Raw genomic sequence first — 18,441 nt, forward strand, 5'->3', positions numbered from 1 at the left:
CTGACTAAAAGAAGAACCGTGACAGTTTAATATAGCTTTTTTGACAGTTTTAAATAGCTTTTCCAGTAAAGTGAGCAATATTAATATAAAAACAGGTTAATAACTAAAAGAAGAAACTGCATTGAAGCTACTTAAGGAGCCAATATGTTTTTAAGTATATAACTTAATCAATAGTAGTATATATAGATACTTTAGATTATAGTATTACACATTTACAAAGAGTATTTTGCTACTTTTTGTTACAAAACAAAAAAAACAAAAAAAAACAAAACAAAGAAGATATATAATTGACATGCGCTGTAGCCAGGTATGGTGTCCCATACTCAGAATTTGTGCTCTGCAATTAATCCATCTCAGTTCACACATACAGCAATGAGTAGTGAACACACACACACACTCACACCCACCCACCCACACACACACACGCACACACACACCTTAACACACCCTGAGCAGAGGGCATGCAGTCATTAGTTACGGCACACAGGAAGCACTTTGGGGTTCTGTGCCTCAAATATAAATATACATATAAAATACATGTAAAGGTATATAAATTGGGGTGTGATATTATAAAAGTAACATATATAAATATATAAAATATAAATATATAAATGTATATATAAATAATATATCATACTGTATAAATTTTTTTATAAAAACTCATTATATGAAAAAATATATTTACCCTGGTAAATATCTTCCGGAGGGTAATATCTGAACAATTTGCTTAAGCACAATAGCAACATATTAATATTAGGTGTGACATCATAGAGAACATGCATATCTAAAATAGAGCAACATAAAATATACAAAAGCCAGTTACATAAAATGGGTCTTTAATAACTCAAATCCATTATTACACAGTATTAATGGGTTCTTGTGCAAAAGCAGTTACATTTTAGGAAGGAGCCTTTTGGATCAAAAACCCGTTTAAACTAATAACTTTAACTAAACTGCTTATGAACAATTTTAAACAAAGCATTTCGTTTGGCGAGCTTCACTTTCGAAAACAGCTTCCCTAACACTTCTCTATAAGTGTGAAACCAAATGCAATGCATGCAGTGTGAAGTGGAAACAGGTTTATAACTCTGGTGTGTCTTTATGAGCGCAGTTCAGAGAACACAAAGAGTTCTCATCTTGAAAGAATGCTCAGATTCCGTACACATTTGTTTCCAGGCCTGCTCACCTCAGCCGTTGACATTGTACCACCGCAGTGGCTGTGGGAACATTACGGGTGGCTAAGCATGAAACAAGAAGATGGCATAATATCACAGCAAGGCCCATATTTTAACTTTCCATATTGACTTTTGCTATGTAAAGCAACAGTATACCTAAAGGAGCTTCAAACAAACGCTGACACTCTATATTGTTCGGTCACAGCGTGATGTAAATCATGGGGTGAATATTCCCTATTGTGTTGGGATATGGTCCAGAAACAACCTATTTACAATGAAGAGGGCTCCACTAATCAAAAGCGCAAGAAAATAAACAAATGAAACAAATACTGGATCAGGAATGATCCCCTGATGAAATATCAGGGTCGTGTATTTCCAGAGGAAGCGCAACTGACAAATGTTGATCTTGCAGCTTAACAGTTTCATCGGAGACTGTTGTCTTAGGCCAGTGTCCCACTTTATTTATTTTCTTATCGTTTGGAATCCGAACTTTCCGGCTGTTCTAGTTTTATTGTCCTCAGCAATTTTTATGCAGGGATTCAATGTCACCAGATTGGCCCGTCCCGAGACGAGTGAGTCTCAAGTGTGTTTAGTGTTAAATGGGAGTTTGTCGACTGATGCCTTTTAACTTTTCCTTTCTTAGAAGCAAAGATGACATGCCCTCAGCAGAACCACGGCCCCAAATGATCCTCTCCATCTTACAAAATCAGCCCTTTTTCTCGCATAAGTCCATGATAACCGTATCAACGATCTCAGCAGATAAAATCTTGCATGAAGCAGCAATATTTATTTTTCTTGTCCTCGAGAGTCACTAACTTTTTTTTCCCGTCTTCATAATGTTGTACTCTTCTAAAACGATATGAGCTTTCAACAAGTGTGGAGTCAGCTGAGTGGACTGGATGAGCCGAGAGTTTTTATAGGTCGACGGTGAAATAAAAGTGGAGAAAATGAATGCTTTTATTGCAAAAGAGTGGTCAAACCGCTGATGATGGTGGTTTCACTTCAACCCTATAAGTGAGAAGAAACAGAGACAGGCTGACTCATACACTGCTAATTCAAAGATTTACGCAGTGAGGATTCTCAAAAACTTGCTCAGATTATCTGTAATCTGCATGATCATCACTTTACATAGGTTTACTCACATGACTGCAATATGAGTAACAGAAAAAAGGATATCAGATCCACTTTTGCTCACTCTAAATTCAAGTGTTTTGATTAGAATCACTAGATTCATGGCAATGTTTTTAGAAATAATTTGAACATGTTAATGCTTCTGGAAAGAAGATCTATCTATCTATCTATCTATCTATCTATCTATCTATCTATCTATCTATCTATCTATCTATCTATCTATCTATCTATCATAGTATTGTTTAAATGTTTGGGGTCAGTAAGATTTTTCAATGTTTTTGAAAAAAAGTCTCTTATGCCCACAAAACCTGCATTTATTTGATCAAAACGCAGTAAAGCAGCAATATTGTGAAATATTATTACCATTTAGCTAAAACACAAATTGTTTTCTTCTTAAAATGTAACTCCTGTGATTGCAAAGCTCAATTTTCAGCAGCCATTGGTTGCACATGATCTTTCGAAATCATTCTAACGGAATCATTTCTTATTGTTTTCACAGCTGAAAAAGTAGCGCTGCTTAATATTTTGTGGGAAAAATTATAAAATATTTCTTTTTTAACAAATAGAAACAAAAACATATTTATAATGTTACAAAGTATTTCTGTCAGTTTTAATAATGTCTTTTTGAAATGCATTTGTGATATTTAAAAGTGTTAATGTCCCCAAACTGATCTCTATTTTCTCTAAACTGAGATGAAAAAATTACTAATAAAATACTGCCTTTACCCATTCATAATCCTAATGTATTGGGACTTTTTCCATGCCCTTATTTTCACATGAACTAGACAGTAACAGAAACAACAGTCTACCCAGTTGGCTGGCCAACTTCCTGTGCTCTGCGGTGAGGAACTTCAAGGCCTGGGTATCACAGGCAGGTAGCTGATTTTTTTTTTTTTCAACTTACTTGAAACCTTAGCAGAGGCAAAGGTGAACAGAAGGGGCTTTGGCACAGGCACAAAAATGCAACAAGCAACATCAAGAAAGTTTAAAAGCAAGCAGGTGGTTTGCTCAAACTAGCGGCAACCTGTGGTAAAACGAATCTTTTTCCACCCATACACAGTCTACTCACACTCTCTCCTCAATCAATAAACTCTTCTTTTTTATTTACCACCCTCTGAGCCAGACACAAGATTCAGGTGGACAGAGAGAGCGAGAGTCTGAGCCTGCTGTCTCCTCCCTGTATGTGAATCAAAGAGCTAGAGACATGAAAAATTCTCCTTTCAATGCACAGTCACATTCAGTCGTGCCAGTCACAATTCTCGGCAGCCTCGCTCGCTTTCTATCTGATCTATTTCCTTGTCTGCTCACCCTCTCTGCCTGCCACAGAACCTACGGCTGTATCAATAACTAGCTTTCGTAAACTTTCTACCTCTGCACATCTATGCAACATGCGGGAATATTTATGATAATGAATGATTTGCTATCAAACATTTCCTGACCTTACATCTCCAAGATATGTAAATAATTTACCAGTATCCTGTGTACATGAAACATGGCAACAACAACAACAACAAAACATATGATTTATGCTTAGAATGTAAATACCTAAAAAAAAAAAAAAACAGTGGTCCCAAAATTAATAATTCATTCAAAAATAAAAAATATCCTGAAAGTTTTCTCACTCTCGGGCCTTCCAGAATGAGTTTCTTCATTAGAACAGACTTGGAGAATTGTAGCATTACATCACTTGCTCACCAATGGATCCTCTGCAGTGAATGGGTGCCGTCAGAAGAGAAATATGTATTAATCAAGCACTGTTTAAAAGCCAAAACAAAAATGTTGGTGGATTTTGATGTGCGAGAACAACAGGAGATGGCCTTTTTCACTTTATTTTCATTTTGGCCAAAAGCAATAGTTTAAAGTTATGATGTTTCAATGATAGAGGTGTTTTTTTTTTTTTTTTATAAACATGCTGCTCTTCACTTTTCACTATTTGTTTTGATGAGAAAATACATTTATGTTTTTGGTTAAACTATTAATTTAAGCCACACTTTGAAATGCTTGAATTCTTCAGTATGAATAATTGGAAAAATGCTTGAAATGTTAACTATGTTTTTTTAAGGTATGTATATAAACTTGAACAAATGTTTTTGGGTACCACTGTAAATCCAAACTAATCCTTTAAGACAATCTTTTATACTATTTTGCTAATGTTCGAAATACCCAAGAGTAAGTTCAGACCTCTCACTGTGGCTGTCAGAACTGTTGTGGTACAGTATATTAATGTCGATTTTTCCACTGAACTTTACAAGAAGTTGTGCCACTTCCTGATGAGCAGTAATTATAGCAACATATAGATGGCAAGCACGAACGTCTATCGAAATGATAGATGTTCTTTTGATTGCTTTTGTTTTAACAGGGTTCGCTATGAGTGATTTCCCAACCACACTCCTGCTACCGAGGTGTTACGACCGTATCTTTATAAAATATAAAGTAATCTAAAACCCCCCATATGCCTCTGAACACACTGAAACCATCTAGGGGGACGAGAGGGAAGATAAATTAGAGCAACTGCCTCAGGGACACAAAAAAGGAGGGAATTTATTACAGCAGATGTGATGGAGTGTATGGAAAGTGACAGGTGCTAAAGAGAATGAGCAAAGCTCAGTGCTATCACAGTAAATAAGAATGTCACAGACTGCTGACAACATGACAGTCTGATTATTGTAGAAAGTCGGTCCCCACTCAGCTTCCAGACACAAACTCAATGCATTCATGACTAAGGATCTTTTCTGTAACTGAATAACTGCTCCCTGCTGTTCAATATTCAGTGTGGATTGCAAAGCATATAAAGAAGAAAGGCCACAGAAGCCTACAGAAATATGGGTATCTTTACCCATACATATAATACATAGGGAACAAAAGTCTGAGATTGCATTGAATTTTTTTTTATATGAGAATTGGCCTTAAAAAAAGCCCTACAGTGGAAAGTTAGCATTTAGTAAATTGGTCTTCAGGTTTTGTGTATTCAAAAGGCAAACAGGAACATTCACTCTTATCTGGCTCAGATCACATGCAGAACCACAAGCTGGGCAGATGGGGCTTAAAACTCATTTCAATATTCGATTTGGTCCGTCTAACAGATTCAAAACAAGTTACAAGGGGCAAAACAGGGAGCTGTAACAAAAATAAATGTGTATCAGTGTTGCACAGACACATGGTTGCAAACTCTTTCCACACTCTGATTATCTGCTGGTTCTGGAAGCATAGAAAAGTCCTGCAAAAATACAATGTTACTTAATCTGCCTGCCTCTAAGTGTTTTGCTCGTACCTGTTACTGGTGTGAAATGAGATGACTGTGTGTCTGTGTGAGTCATAGCTCATCCAGATATTACCCTCAGACTGGCCCCTAAACATCTGCCACCCACATGTCTTGTCCACCTACAGACTCCTCCACATGGCCTTATGATTTTTGAATCACTGTTATAAATTTAAAGTCAAAACAAAACAGAATTTACCACATATTTACTTTTAAGATGTAAAATATTTCAAAGTGAAACAGAATAAGAAAAAAAAGGAAACTAAGTGGATCATTAAGTTATTATCTGTTGGACAAATGTCATATATAATCATCATCATCATCATCATATCATCATATAATCATCAATTAATCTGACATCAACCTCAAGCACACAGCCTCTTTAATCATTTATATCTGTACCCTATTCCTGTCAAATTCATCATAAGGCATCTCAGTGACTGGTTCTAAATCTATCCCCTTCACAAAAACATGAGATCCAGAGTGTCTGGTAAGTTTGATTTAAGGTCCTTGAGATATTCGTCAGGCCTGTGCTTCGCTGACTTTGGTCACTGATTTTCTGTGACGGTCCTCTCAGTCCATGTGAAGCTGGGACTAAGTGTCAGATGGGAGAAGAGAAAATATGCACTTACATATATATCCAATATTCATGCCCAGAGTGGCGAGGCTGCTCGCAGTCATTAGTGCACTTACACTCTCTCTGACAGGCCTGTCTCAGACTGATCAGACAGGCCTTCTGAAGTCATGTTCCTCTGCAAAAATCATGAGCCTGTCACCAGCCGTCTGCCTCCCACACATAGAAATGTCTCCATTTCTTCTAAATTATTTTCTTTCTCTCTCTCTCTCTCTCTCTCTCTCTTTTTGTTATGACTATATCGATATTCGAAATATGAAAGTCTACTAAGGTAAGCACGATGTTAACAGACAGATTATATTTTTCTATCATGAATAAATAAATGATTGAATGAAACATTAGGGAAATAAATATTAGTTTATAAGCTAGAGTTTTCACTTTATATAGACATAATGCTGGAGTCCAAAACTGGTTTCATATTATATATATATATATATATATATATATATATATATATATATATATATATATATATATATATATATATATATATATATATATATATATATATATATATATAATTTATTTAGAATATTTGTATGTATCTCTAAATGTTTAAAATTAATTAAAATGCAGTTACTTTATGTACTTAAAAAATGTTCTTAATATGCTTTTATTTTGCCTTGTTTTGTGTATATTTATATATGTTTACTGGAAATCAGCTTGATATATTAAGGCTAAGTAGCTGTCACTGGCAGACTTTTTACACTTTTTTTTAGCATAAACAGATAAACTGAAAAAATCTGCCAGTTGCACAAAATATTCATAAATTTAAGAAAGATTACCTGAAAACCAGCCATTTTACTGCAAAAAGTCAATGTAAACCATTTAAAAAAACAACACATTCCATCAGTTACATAAAATGTTACAGTCTTAAAGTAAACAGTGATTGCGACCACAGGCTTGGTATTTGTCCCCAGACTCTTTTAACTTGCAATACGTGAAAGAACACAAAAGAAAATAGATTGAAATTATTCACACAACTTATCAGAACTTCAAAAAATTCACAAGATCAATATTCAATTAACTCACAACAATCGACAAGGCCAGTTTTACTCTACAGAAATCACAATCAATTATGAATGACTGAATAAACTGTTGGGGGGTGGAATCCTATAGTCTTATTGTGATGGCTTTTTATGTACTGTAAAGCCAATTTCACAAGTACAATGTCGTATTTAATATTGTGAACAGCATAGACTACAGAAAATACTATTAAAAGACAAAAAGAACAAGATCACAAAATAAACTAGAAATGTAGAATTAAGGTGAAGCATCTAATTTTTGCGCCACTAGCCTCACCAAACTATCTTCAAATACGTTTCCCAAACATTCTTCCTGTCTGTCATTGGTCAGCCAAACAGATAGCCCCGCCCCAAAGACATACCATTGGTGGAGCTTGTGTTGCTATGCTCAAATAAGCAGAGCACTGTTTTTAAAACAACACAGTGCTCACATTTTTAGGGAAATCAACCCAAATTATTCTCTGAATATTCTTCTGGAACAGGAGAATGGATCTTTTCTTATCAAAAAAATAATACGCATCATCATGAATAGCCTTCAGTTTTCTTAAAATGTTTTTCCAGTGTAGATGATTTGTTCTAACCTTGAAAAGCAAGCAGGTGGGGACACTCACTTTCTTTCTCTTTATCTCTACACTGAAACTTTCCCTGCCTGAAGCATTTTTTTTAAATAAATGTGGGGCTTCAACTTCTGTGGACTTCACAGAAATCTGTGAAGTGAAAAAAACCTTTTCTGGGCCTTTTCATGGCAGTTACCAAATGAGATAGGAAGTGTATCGCTCAAAACGAAAAAGTCTGTAAAAAAGGTCCAAAAAAAGAAGAAACATTGGTACATGTATTTCTCAACCAGACAGCGCTCACCATTGTCTTTTGATTGCTGTAAATCAGACAGATATTGACATCTTGTTCACATTAAAATCAATTATATTCCTCAAATTGGGAGCCATGAGGTGGCTCCTGCTTCTCAAAACTGAACGTGAAGGCCAAATTGAGGTGCAACAGCTCACTTTATGACCCAAGAGGGGAAGTTTCTTTCTGAAGTGTGGTGTCCTCCAGGCCAAAAGGAGTCCGGGGGTACCATTTGTCTCCATAACCTACAGACATAAACAATACATTTTTCCACCTGCTCCAGCCATTATCAGGACCAAAGAGGGCTGATGATTTCATCGGCCTTAACAGGACTACCCACTGGGGAGGAGGAGATTAGGGCCTGGGGGAGACCAATAAATCTCCATAAACATCACCCAGATGCTCTGCCTCAGTACTGAGTTAATGCACAACAGCTTCCCTGCTCTGCTCTCTAGGGAACATGCGGCACTACAAGGAAAAGTTGCCTTTCATCACAAATCCCACTAGAAAGAGTCGGATTGGAGTTAAAATGCCTGGAGAGAAAAGAATAGGAAACCTCAAAGAGAGGAGAAACTTCCCCACAGTCTGCAAAAGTGTTACTAGCAAAGCCTTTTGCCTGAAGAACCAAAGTTGATCTCTCTAGTGAGTTAGAACTGAAATGGAATAAGATTAGTCCTCGACCAAACAGCGATTGTAGCAGCAGGCTCTCCATTCAAACAGGTTTCTTCAGCCTGGATGGAGTCGGATCGAGCACAAAATCTTTCATTATGACCATCACTTCCATGAATGAATCTCACGACCTCATTAGCTAAACTGCTACCGGCGTCTTTTGGCTGTGGACCTGGTTCCTCTTTCTCACACATCACCAGGCACATCCTTCCTGTCAAGGAAACGCCTGTTTCCGTCTTTATCAGATGTTAAATAACACGAATGCCTCCGTCAGCTTGATGAGAACTCAAAGAACATTTCTGGGCAAATAACTAGTTTGCGGCCACCTTTGGGTGATTGCCGAGATCCAGATGTATCTGAAATGCAAATCACAATGACGAACACAGGTTGAAGGTCATTTATAGTCATTAAACAGAACACTGCGCTCAACCTGTCACAAATTCCAGACATATGACGTGTGAGACTTTGGTTTTGTCTAGCTTCAGGGTGTCTGCCACTGTTGCCTCATCGAAGCACACCTCCTACTCACATGTGCAAACAATGGAAAGGAAGTTCCCCATCCTTCAATGCATCGCTGACACACACCTTCCCATCTTCTACCAGTTTAGCCACATGAAGAGGTGGCGAAAGCCTTTTTCAAAGTTTTCCCCAACCTCTTTGGCGTTATATCACTTTACCGGGTCACCAGATTTCTCAGTGTTATTGTGGGGACACATTGCTCACCTCTTGACTTCTTTACCTGTTGAACCGGCAGAAATTTTCCCTTGATACCAGCCGTGACTTCAAGCTGTCATTTTCTCCTACTTAACAGGAAAGAGAGAAAAAGGTGAGCCACAGGAAGGGCCGGTGTCGATGAAAGCGAGAGTTGGAGCGCGATAAGCATCTCAGCTTATTTGTAGAGTCTCTCATCAAAGTTGAATGACTGAGTAATTGGTTTGTAACAGTAACACTTACTTGGCCATCAATAATGGCCATGCAAGCTTGGGTAGAATTACACCGCTGGGGGGGACCATTGTCGGGTTTCAGTGCTATTATGATCTGAACGGACACGGTTATGTTGGACAAATATTTATGCAGCGTCGGGTTACTTGGAACATTCTAACGAGAGAACACAAGAATAGGCAGGGTGATTGAGAAGGCAAATACACATGTCCAACATTATTATCTAATCTAAAGATCTCAAAGCAAAACAGTAATAAGATTGTAAGAATGAGCTTGAAGATTAAGGATGAGAATCGTGAATGGTTCTGATTAGGAGTCCTCTTCTTTAATGATTCTTTATCTTCAGCAGTTCCATGAATTAAGTATAAGAAATGTTTGACAAAAACAGAAATGCAATTCCATAGCCTACTGATAAGACTTTAATAAAATATAGCTATACATTTGGTGGTATAAATATGGCCCGATAATTGGCCTGAGCTTGTATTAAATATCCCATAACTTTGTAATGTATAAGCTGTATGTTTTTGATTCACTAAAAAGAACAGAATCGGACTACAATGATCATGCTGTATGTTCTTGATTCATTAAAAAGAACTGGTTTAAAAGAGTCATTCATTCAAGAATCGGACTACACTAGCCATGCTGTGTTTATGATTAATTAAAAAAGCTGTCTCAAACGAATCATTCACTCAGGAATTACACACCCGTCATGCTGTTGGTCTTAGATTCATTTCAAAACAAATGACTCAAACTGGAAACCAGATCACTCATTTGGAAATCAGACAACACAAGCTTGATGATGAACACGAGGATGATGAATGCATGGCATGTTCTTCAAACTCGAGCAATATATTGCATACATAGTCCAGAGGGACCTTTTCAAAAGCTCAGCAGTCAGAAAGAGACTACATATTGTGTAAAACACAAGGTCACCCTCAACTTTCACAGCCTAAATCACACTATTTTTGAAGTATAAAACTTTTTTTCTACTCAAAACCACCTTGAGAATATGATCCCAGACTGTGCTTGTTTTCTGTGTGATTTGGTTTCCTTTTCTCTGCTCGTGTTCCTTCTTTTTACTCTTCCCTCAGTGCAACAGAACACTAGAGATGATGTGACGATGTCATCTCATATGTTAATTCCACACAGTATCACATCAAAATCTCTGGGATTATACACACGAGCTCTGAATTAAGATATGATCTGACATTTGCAACTGGAAAAAGAGAGAAAACCGAGCTTGTTGAATTGCTTAGACTCAGAAACGCTGGTGTGGCCATATGTCCGCATCCTCTCTGGTTTCCTATAAGCCCCTCCTTACCTCCCCAGAGATGCACAGCTGTGGGACCTCTGTTTGAACCCCCAGCTGGGGGTTGAACAATGCTTCCCTCCAAAACATACACACTCAAACACACACACTTTTGCGAGTAATCATAGCCTCATACGGGGCCAAACTTTAAAGCTGGGGATCACTTCCCTGTGGCCGCTGCCCAGGCAGTAAACGGATCCAATGGGCAGCTCACCTGAGAGAGCTAATGCGGAACCCTATCAGGCCTTCTCGGATGTCCGGCCCTTTCCACTGCCACACGGGCAAGGCTATGAGGGCAGAGACAGGGGCCTGCAGAGAGGGATCATCTTAATACCCAATTAAATGTGGTAAACCCTCTCTGCAGACAGGAACAGTGCTAAAGTTTCCTTCATTAAAGGCGTCAAACTAGCTCACGTCCTCCTCGAATATCAAGTAGGTGACAAATATAAGTCCAATGATTCACAAAAACCAATAACATATGCCTTGCAAAGGGAGGAGATCACACTACTTCTTGAAGCATAATATGAAAACAAACAATGAGAGGATGAGATCCATCTGGGCCCAGACACATGGGAGTCTTGGGATTAATTACCGAGCGGTGACTAATCATGCAGCTTTGAGTGGGAAACTTCATTTGGAAGCACACTCCACTCTATAATTCTATACTACCACAAACTTTTCTCTTTGAAATGTTTCTTGTTTGGTATTTTTTTAAGGATAATAGTAAAGTTGCATGGCAGACATCTAGCAAAAGCTAAAGTGAAGGATTTGATTTTATCCATCAGGAATTGAATGATGCCTATAGGAGGGCATGTAAAAAAGAAGGATTCATAACATCTTCTAAAAATGTTAATAGATTTAGAGGAACAATGTTTTTAATAAAAATGAAGACATTGGGACAATAAGCACTGATTAATCATGCACAGTAAGACTATAAATGAAGAATAAAATAAAGAGTTGATTCTGTGAGAAGTAGACAACACCTAAATTATCCACTTTCTTTCAATCTTATACATTATACATTTATGCACATCGCTCCTTTAAAACAGATCAAGCTCTCTGTGTATAAACCCCAGTGGTCAAAGCTCACCTCCAGTGGTGAAAAAGAGCATTACACTCCTTATTATCTCAGCAGGCATAGTCTTTAAAAAAAAACTCAGAAAAAAATGGATTTTCCTTAAAACGAGGTTTTTTAAGAAAGTGTACAAGTTACTTGAAGCTGACTTTTTCTTTATTTGTGTAAATCTACATTTATATTTACATTTCTTGCTACCCTGAAGTCCTCAGTTTCTGGCCAGCTGGGCTTTAAACGAAGAGACAGACCTTCAAAACAAGCCTCTTTCTGTTTCCTTTCCTTGTCTTTGCTCATTTGTCTCTGTTAGGTCAGGGCCAGACAGCAGCATCACCATTATTAATATTGATCTGAGGCAGTTACGATTGATTTTCTCTCACCCGTCATCCTCAGGTCATTTTTGTTAGTCAAGGGGCCTGTCATTTTTTCTATCAATATTTTTTACATATTTTTAATTTAAATGTTGTTTAAACAAATAAATAAATAAATATGTCTCTTTCAATTAATGCATTTTTGTATCTGGCTTCTTTATATGACGATTGGGCATACTTATATATGGGCCGGACTTTACCACAAACAGCCAATAAGAAACTGACTGACAGCGTTTGGCAGTTAGTTTGACATTCATAATCTTGTTTCTCGCACCTTTTGTATATATTTCGTAATACAGTTTTGAGCTTGGTTGATTATTTTCCTTAAGAAACTGAATTTATCTAAATACATTAGCTACACCTGATTGAGTTTACATGTCGTTTTTAGGAGGGGGTCATCCTTTATCCAACTCACAGATTCTGTTTTTTTCTTAAATTTTTCTGACATGTTGGTGTTATATCTTTCACTTGGATGTTGTAAGTTGCTAAATATAGCAAGTAAATATAGCTGTATAAAACAAAAACTGTGTCCGTCTTCATTTCAGGATGTGAAGCAACAAAATGTGATTATTTTAAAGGGGGGTGATTCTTTTCTAAACCCAGTGTGTTTCCTGGACAGGACGAGGCCATGGAGAGTGTCTGAAATGCCCTTCTCAGACTGTTGAACACTGAATGCACTGTTACGTTCTTCTTTTACAGTGGGTTTCTCTCACCATATTCATTCTCAGCAATAGTGAGCCAGCTAACCTTCCCAGAGACCAGCCGTCCTTGCCGTCGTGACACTTGGCAAGAGCTGAGTGTGAATTAGACATGACAGGGTCACTGCCGGGCAGAGTCTTAACCCCCAAGAGAGAAGAGCCAGACTACAGAGCACAACAGGACACAAACATAAACACAAATGTCAATTTGTCCATCAGTGACTTGTCACTTCCTGTTGTTTCTATATATTCATAATGTTTTATTGCAGAACACTGAAATTCTGTCTGGTCCCATTCTGGAATGTAACATCCAATTTCCATAATACATTCTTTTAGATTTGTTTTCATTGTGCATTCATCACATTACAAAGGTAAAATGTGGTAAACACACCAATTCATGTTGAACAAAACTATGATCTATGGCCTTCAAACTCAATGGCATTGTACAAAGTACACAGTACCAGAAGGAGACATATTTTTTTGTGGTAAGTTGAATGCAAAACATTCCTTTAATGTTTGTATTTCAAGTAATTTGAATAAAACAAGCTACATAATTCAGCAAATAACTATGAAGGAGATTGTGCATAAATATATTACTGAATTCAAATGTAATGGCCTCTTTTTCAGCCTGCATGCATTTCAAACCAGACCACATAATATATTTGGCATTAAGCACTGGCCTCTAATTTAATTTCCCCTCAAATTTGGCAGCACTGCTGCATTAGTTCACTGTGATCAACACAAAGATGTCTGCACTGCAAAACAAAATAAAAAAATCATTTTACCGTCTTCATTTGAAATTACATCACGCAGGAACATTAAAGTAAATTGCAGATAGATCCTGTTTCATTATTTATTGTTTCATAGATAGTAATTACTGTCAGATGATTTTGATGTGGTGAAAGCACTGCTACTTCCCTTCCTGTTTCCTTCCTTGCTAGCAGCCCATTCTATAATCACTCAAAGAATAACTGTGATTCATTTGATTAAACAGCATATGCTATGAATTAAACAAAAGAAAAATATACATTTTCAGTTTATTGGTTTGGTCCCACTGAAGTTCATTTTCGTCCGCTGTGGTTAAAAGCCAGTTTGCACTTCTTCTCCTGGAATAATATTTTGTCTCGTCTTTAAATAGGACATTTTTTGTGGTGTACCACAGTACCTATTCACTCTACTCTCGTAGAGTGAGTTAGAACAAAGCACATTTGGAAATCATTATGATTTAGCCGCTGAATGGAGCTAATGGATGGGAAGCAGGGTTTAAGGGGTTTATAGGGAGGCTGATGAACATATTCAGAGAAGTCAGTTCATTACTCTTGGCTGAAAGCAGCAAGCACACTCGTGCAATCATGGTTCACTCCAGGCGCACGTCCTAAGTGCTCACTGAGTGTGGTGTACCAAGCCAAACCAGAGAGTTTACACAACCTTAAAAGAGCAATCTACAGAGTGCTAAACACCACCTCTCTGAATTTACAACATGTTCTGATGATAGTAAAGACAACCGCAATGTACACACACAGGAGGAGTTTTACTTTGAGCTTGAGGGGGGATGAAAGCCGCATCTGAAGTGGGAATATAGGCTTTCCCATGAAAAGGTGTATTTAAACTAAACGATCAAGGTTTGGCTGGTTAGTACAGCTGCTGTTAGTTGTTAGAGACGTGCAAGATGAAATACAGTACTTAAGAGCATTCAGCTCTACACTAAGCAAGCAGCCTAAGCTCGAAGCTAACCGAAAGTTAGCAGTATGGTTAGATTGCGTGGAGTTTGGGCATCCATGCAAGAAGGATGGTTTGGGCTTTGCTGGCGTGATCTTCTGCCCCATGGATTGGCTGCATGTTTCTCTCCTCCCAGCTCAGTGCAAGCCTGTGTGGGGAGCTGTCAAAGTTTATTACAGTCACACACTTCCACAATCAATACAGCCTCGTCCCGAGACATGCAGAGAAAAGGAAGGATGGTGAAAGAGACTACTAGTCCACAATAAAAAGACACATGGGGCAGAGAGATCAAGGGCAGAGAATGTAGTGATAATTTGTTCATGCCTCTTTTGCAGCATGTATTACAAGACATGCAATCTCTGAGTGTTTAGAAGTGCATAGTCAGCCACACTGTCAGAGTTTCATAGAGACATATTAACAACCATTAAGAACATTGTTCTAATAAGCTGCAGACAAATCTACCGGTTAATGTTGGATCTGGCTAGTGAGCCTCTAAATGACTCTTTTAAAGAAAGGGCCTAGATTACACCCCACAGCAGGAGAAAAAAATCTGCTCTATATTAACGACAACAATTGTAAGCTTTCAAAGCTTTTTCTTTCTACAAGCACTGGCAGAGAGACAACCTTTCTTGCTTTCTGAGCCATGAAAAGGTCCTAGGGTGTGGCAAAGCTTCCACACACCTTCATCTGGGGTTTTGTGTGATTCTGTTGGCAGACGACTGTGTCACTTATGAGACAGCGGGATTTGTGTGGCTATGAGGCAGATGGAGAGATTCATAGAGCTGCTAAACAGGAAAATGAGCTGACAAAGCATGCTGACATCGAGCCTTGTCTAGACTGCAATCAACAAATCCTGGTGAAATTATAGCCTGCTAATTCTTTAGCACATGACATGTGATAGCCAATGAGGATGATGAAAAGAGCAGATAATTATATGAGCTAATACATTTGCAAACCTTCACCTTCTAAATGAGGGCATGTCACATAGTTCCTTTGTTTTGTACATAAATAATTACTATAGACTGATTCCAAAATAAAATGTATTTTTTCTTGATTTAATCTTTTGAATGGTAGAGTAAATATGTTTAAATATTATATAACATGTATTGTATTTATATTTATGTCAGGAGGATTTTGTCCCCAGAGTATAGTTAAACAAACCGACACACACCAACACTCTCCATCTGGGCTTTGGTATATACTGACATGTGTATCTATAGACCACAAATAATTGTTTTTCCTATTGGATCACTGCACCCACAACATGCATGTCTGGTCAACTATTCAACTAAAGGCAAGTGGTTGTTTTTTGAACCTGAGATGTTGCAAGACGACCCAAATCTATCTGCTTCTGGAGTCTGAAGCAGATCTTCAGTCCACATCTCATCTAACAGTAGAGAACAAATCCCCCATGCTCAAAAACACAGCTTAGGATGCAAAAAAGCTTCTCAACTAAATGATTATTGAAGATTAAATATAATGATGATATAAATCTAAAAAAAAGTCGGTAGGTTAGGACTCATCACCACTAATGGAGCTAGAATGCGTAAGGTGCATTTTTAGGGTGTGAGAAAAGCTGTGTGACTTTAAAATTAAGCAAGAATACAGAATTTCGATTTCCGAAAGCTCTCAAAGCCTTGTGTTTTCACCTCTACGTTCTTCCAATGCACTATCCCCTTTAAAGTCAATGGATTTACCATTCCCTTTAAAAGCAGGGGTCTTCAACGTTTTTCAGGGCATGGACCCCTTAGGTGATAAAGGCATGGAGCAGGAACCCCCATACAAAATGTGTCAAACAGAGCTACAGATTAAGGATATAACCTTCAATATAATGCTTCCTCTAAAGAATCTAAAAGATCCATCATGTCCATCTGACAGACAGCAGGTCAGGGTGAAGCGTGAAGCTACTAACGCCTCACAGAAATCCCTCTCTGGCTTTTGCAACAGCAGTGGCCTACATTCCAAAGAGCCGTGCCAGGCCTATTGCAAAATCAATACTCAACAGCCTCTCTTAACAAACACTCTGGCTCTTCCCATTGGTATAAGAGCGACAGCCTGCCAAACCTCTGTCAGACTCATATTTATGTGTTAAGTTTGAATTCAGCATTTTCCTTGTTCTCGATTTTCTCTTTCTTTTTGTCTTAATGGATGAAATCCTTGGCTTTATAGTGGCAGCAGAGCCAAACAGCCTGGCCTGCGGTCCAGGATCAGCCCGTCTACCCTTGAAACGTTAAACCTGTGGCTATTTAGGTGGCTACACACAAAACACTGCTATATTTGAACAAACCGGCTCATTTCAGGGCACATAAATGTATAAGAGTATATTTATTGCTCAGAAGAGCAGCAGTGGTTCGCCAACTAATTTTCAGCTGAGTCCAAAATACTGCATTCACGGCTAAAACCTGCACAGAAAGATTTAGTATGCCAGAAGAATGACCTTTAAAAAGTCCAAGTAAAAACTAGCTCAGTCACCGTCCAGTGGCATAAACCAACTTTAAAATGCCAACAATCACTTGCTGGAAAATACATCATCGCCTCGTGACATAGCTTTATGCTTGAATGCTTGAGTACTGTACAATTTATCAAATGGTTTAAAAGGTTTCCAAGAAGCGCTTTAATGCAGCTGCAATTATCACAAACATCCACACATTTAGAGTGCAACAAAGTACTTAATTATATAATTAAATGCAGATGTTATGATTGCAATGGATAAATGTAAGTGCAGAATTAAAATCCTTGTTTTCTTAATAAAAATAAAACATTTGGGATACAGTGAGAAATTTACAATGGAACTGAATGTCTGTTAAAACTTGTGTATTATTTATGTTGTAAAGCTGTTCAGATTTTACAGGTTTAACTTTACACATAAAAGGTTACATTATTACATATTGTGCTTAAGTCTTGTGGATGTTTTTTAAAAGTGAGTATATATATATATATATATATATATATATATATATATATATATATATATATATATATATATATATGTTTATAGATTGGGCCCATTCACTTCCAATGTAAGTGCCTTACTGTAACCCAAATTGTTCTTTCTTTTTTTTTTTTTTTTAAGTCAAAATTTATTTTTGTGGTTCCCTACATTATGCCACAAAATGCTGTCAATTCAGCTAAACTCCCAAACTGAGAAAATTCCTTAAAGGCCTGAATGCTGTTAGGCAGGATAATTAAGTGCAATAAAAGCCCATTAAAAACAATCAAACATATCACAGCCTTTTAGACTCACCCATGTGTATATCAATGCAGAAGGGATCCATGAAGAAGAGCTACAGCTGATAGATGGTTTGTCTGAATGAAGAAGGGAGCTACGCCAGCCTGCAGTGATCTCTTTTGAGAGAGAACTTCTCTCCTCCTGACATGTACTGTACCTACTAGAAAATAAAAGGTTTCTTTGAGGCTCCTCTCAGAAACACACATCCATGAAGTACCTTCCCCCCCACCCCCCTCCGAACGGTCATTTAAAGAATAGACCGTCCCCTACTGCCGATCAATCTGTTAAGAACTCTCCATTCTCTCTGAATTAGGAAATCCTGGCTTTCTTCCATTGGAAAGCTATCGAGAGTGAGCACTGCA

The 18,441-nt window shown here is 37.7% G+C and overlaps 1 protein-coding gene across 2 annotated transcripts in view; it reads right to left on the reverse strand.

The window, feature by feature from the left end:
- Positions 1–18,221, reverse strand: part of LOC113064320 (retinoic acid receptor RXR-alpha-A-like) — a 130,115-nt gene extending 111,894 nt beyond the window's left edge. The window contains exon 1 of one of the 2 annotated variants that reach the window (XM_026235048.1): positions 18,095–18,221. In XM_026235048.1, coding sequence (XP_026090833.1) covers positions 18,095–18,125 — 31 coding nt within the window. In that variant the 5' untranslated portion in view covers positions 18,126–18,221. The remainder of the gene's footprint in view (positions 1–18,094) is intronic. The other variant, XM_026235051.1, reaches the window with a different exon arrangement.
- Positions 18,222–18,441: the final 220 nt, after the last annotated feature.

Source organism: Carassius auratus, chromosome 46, assembly GCF_003368295.1.
Source record: "Carassius auratus strain Wakin chromosome 46, ASM336829v1, whole genome shotgun sequence".
NCBI classification, from domain to species: Eukaryota; Metazoa; Chordata; class Actinopteri; order Cypriniformes; family Cyprinidae; genus Carassius; species Carassius auratus.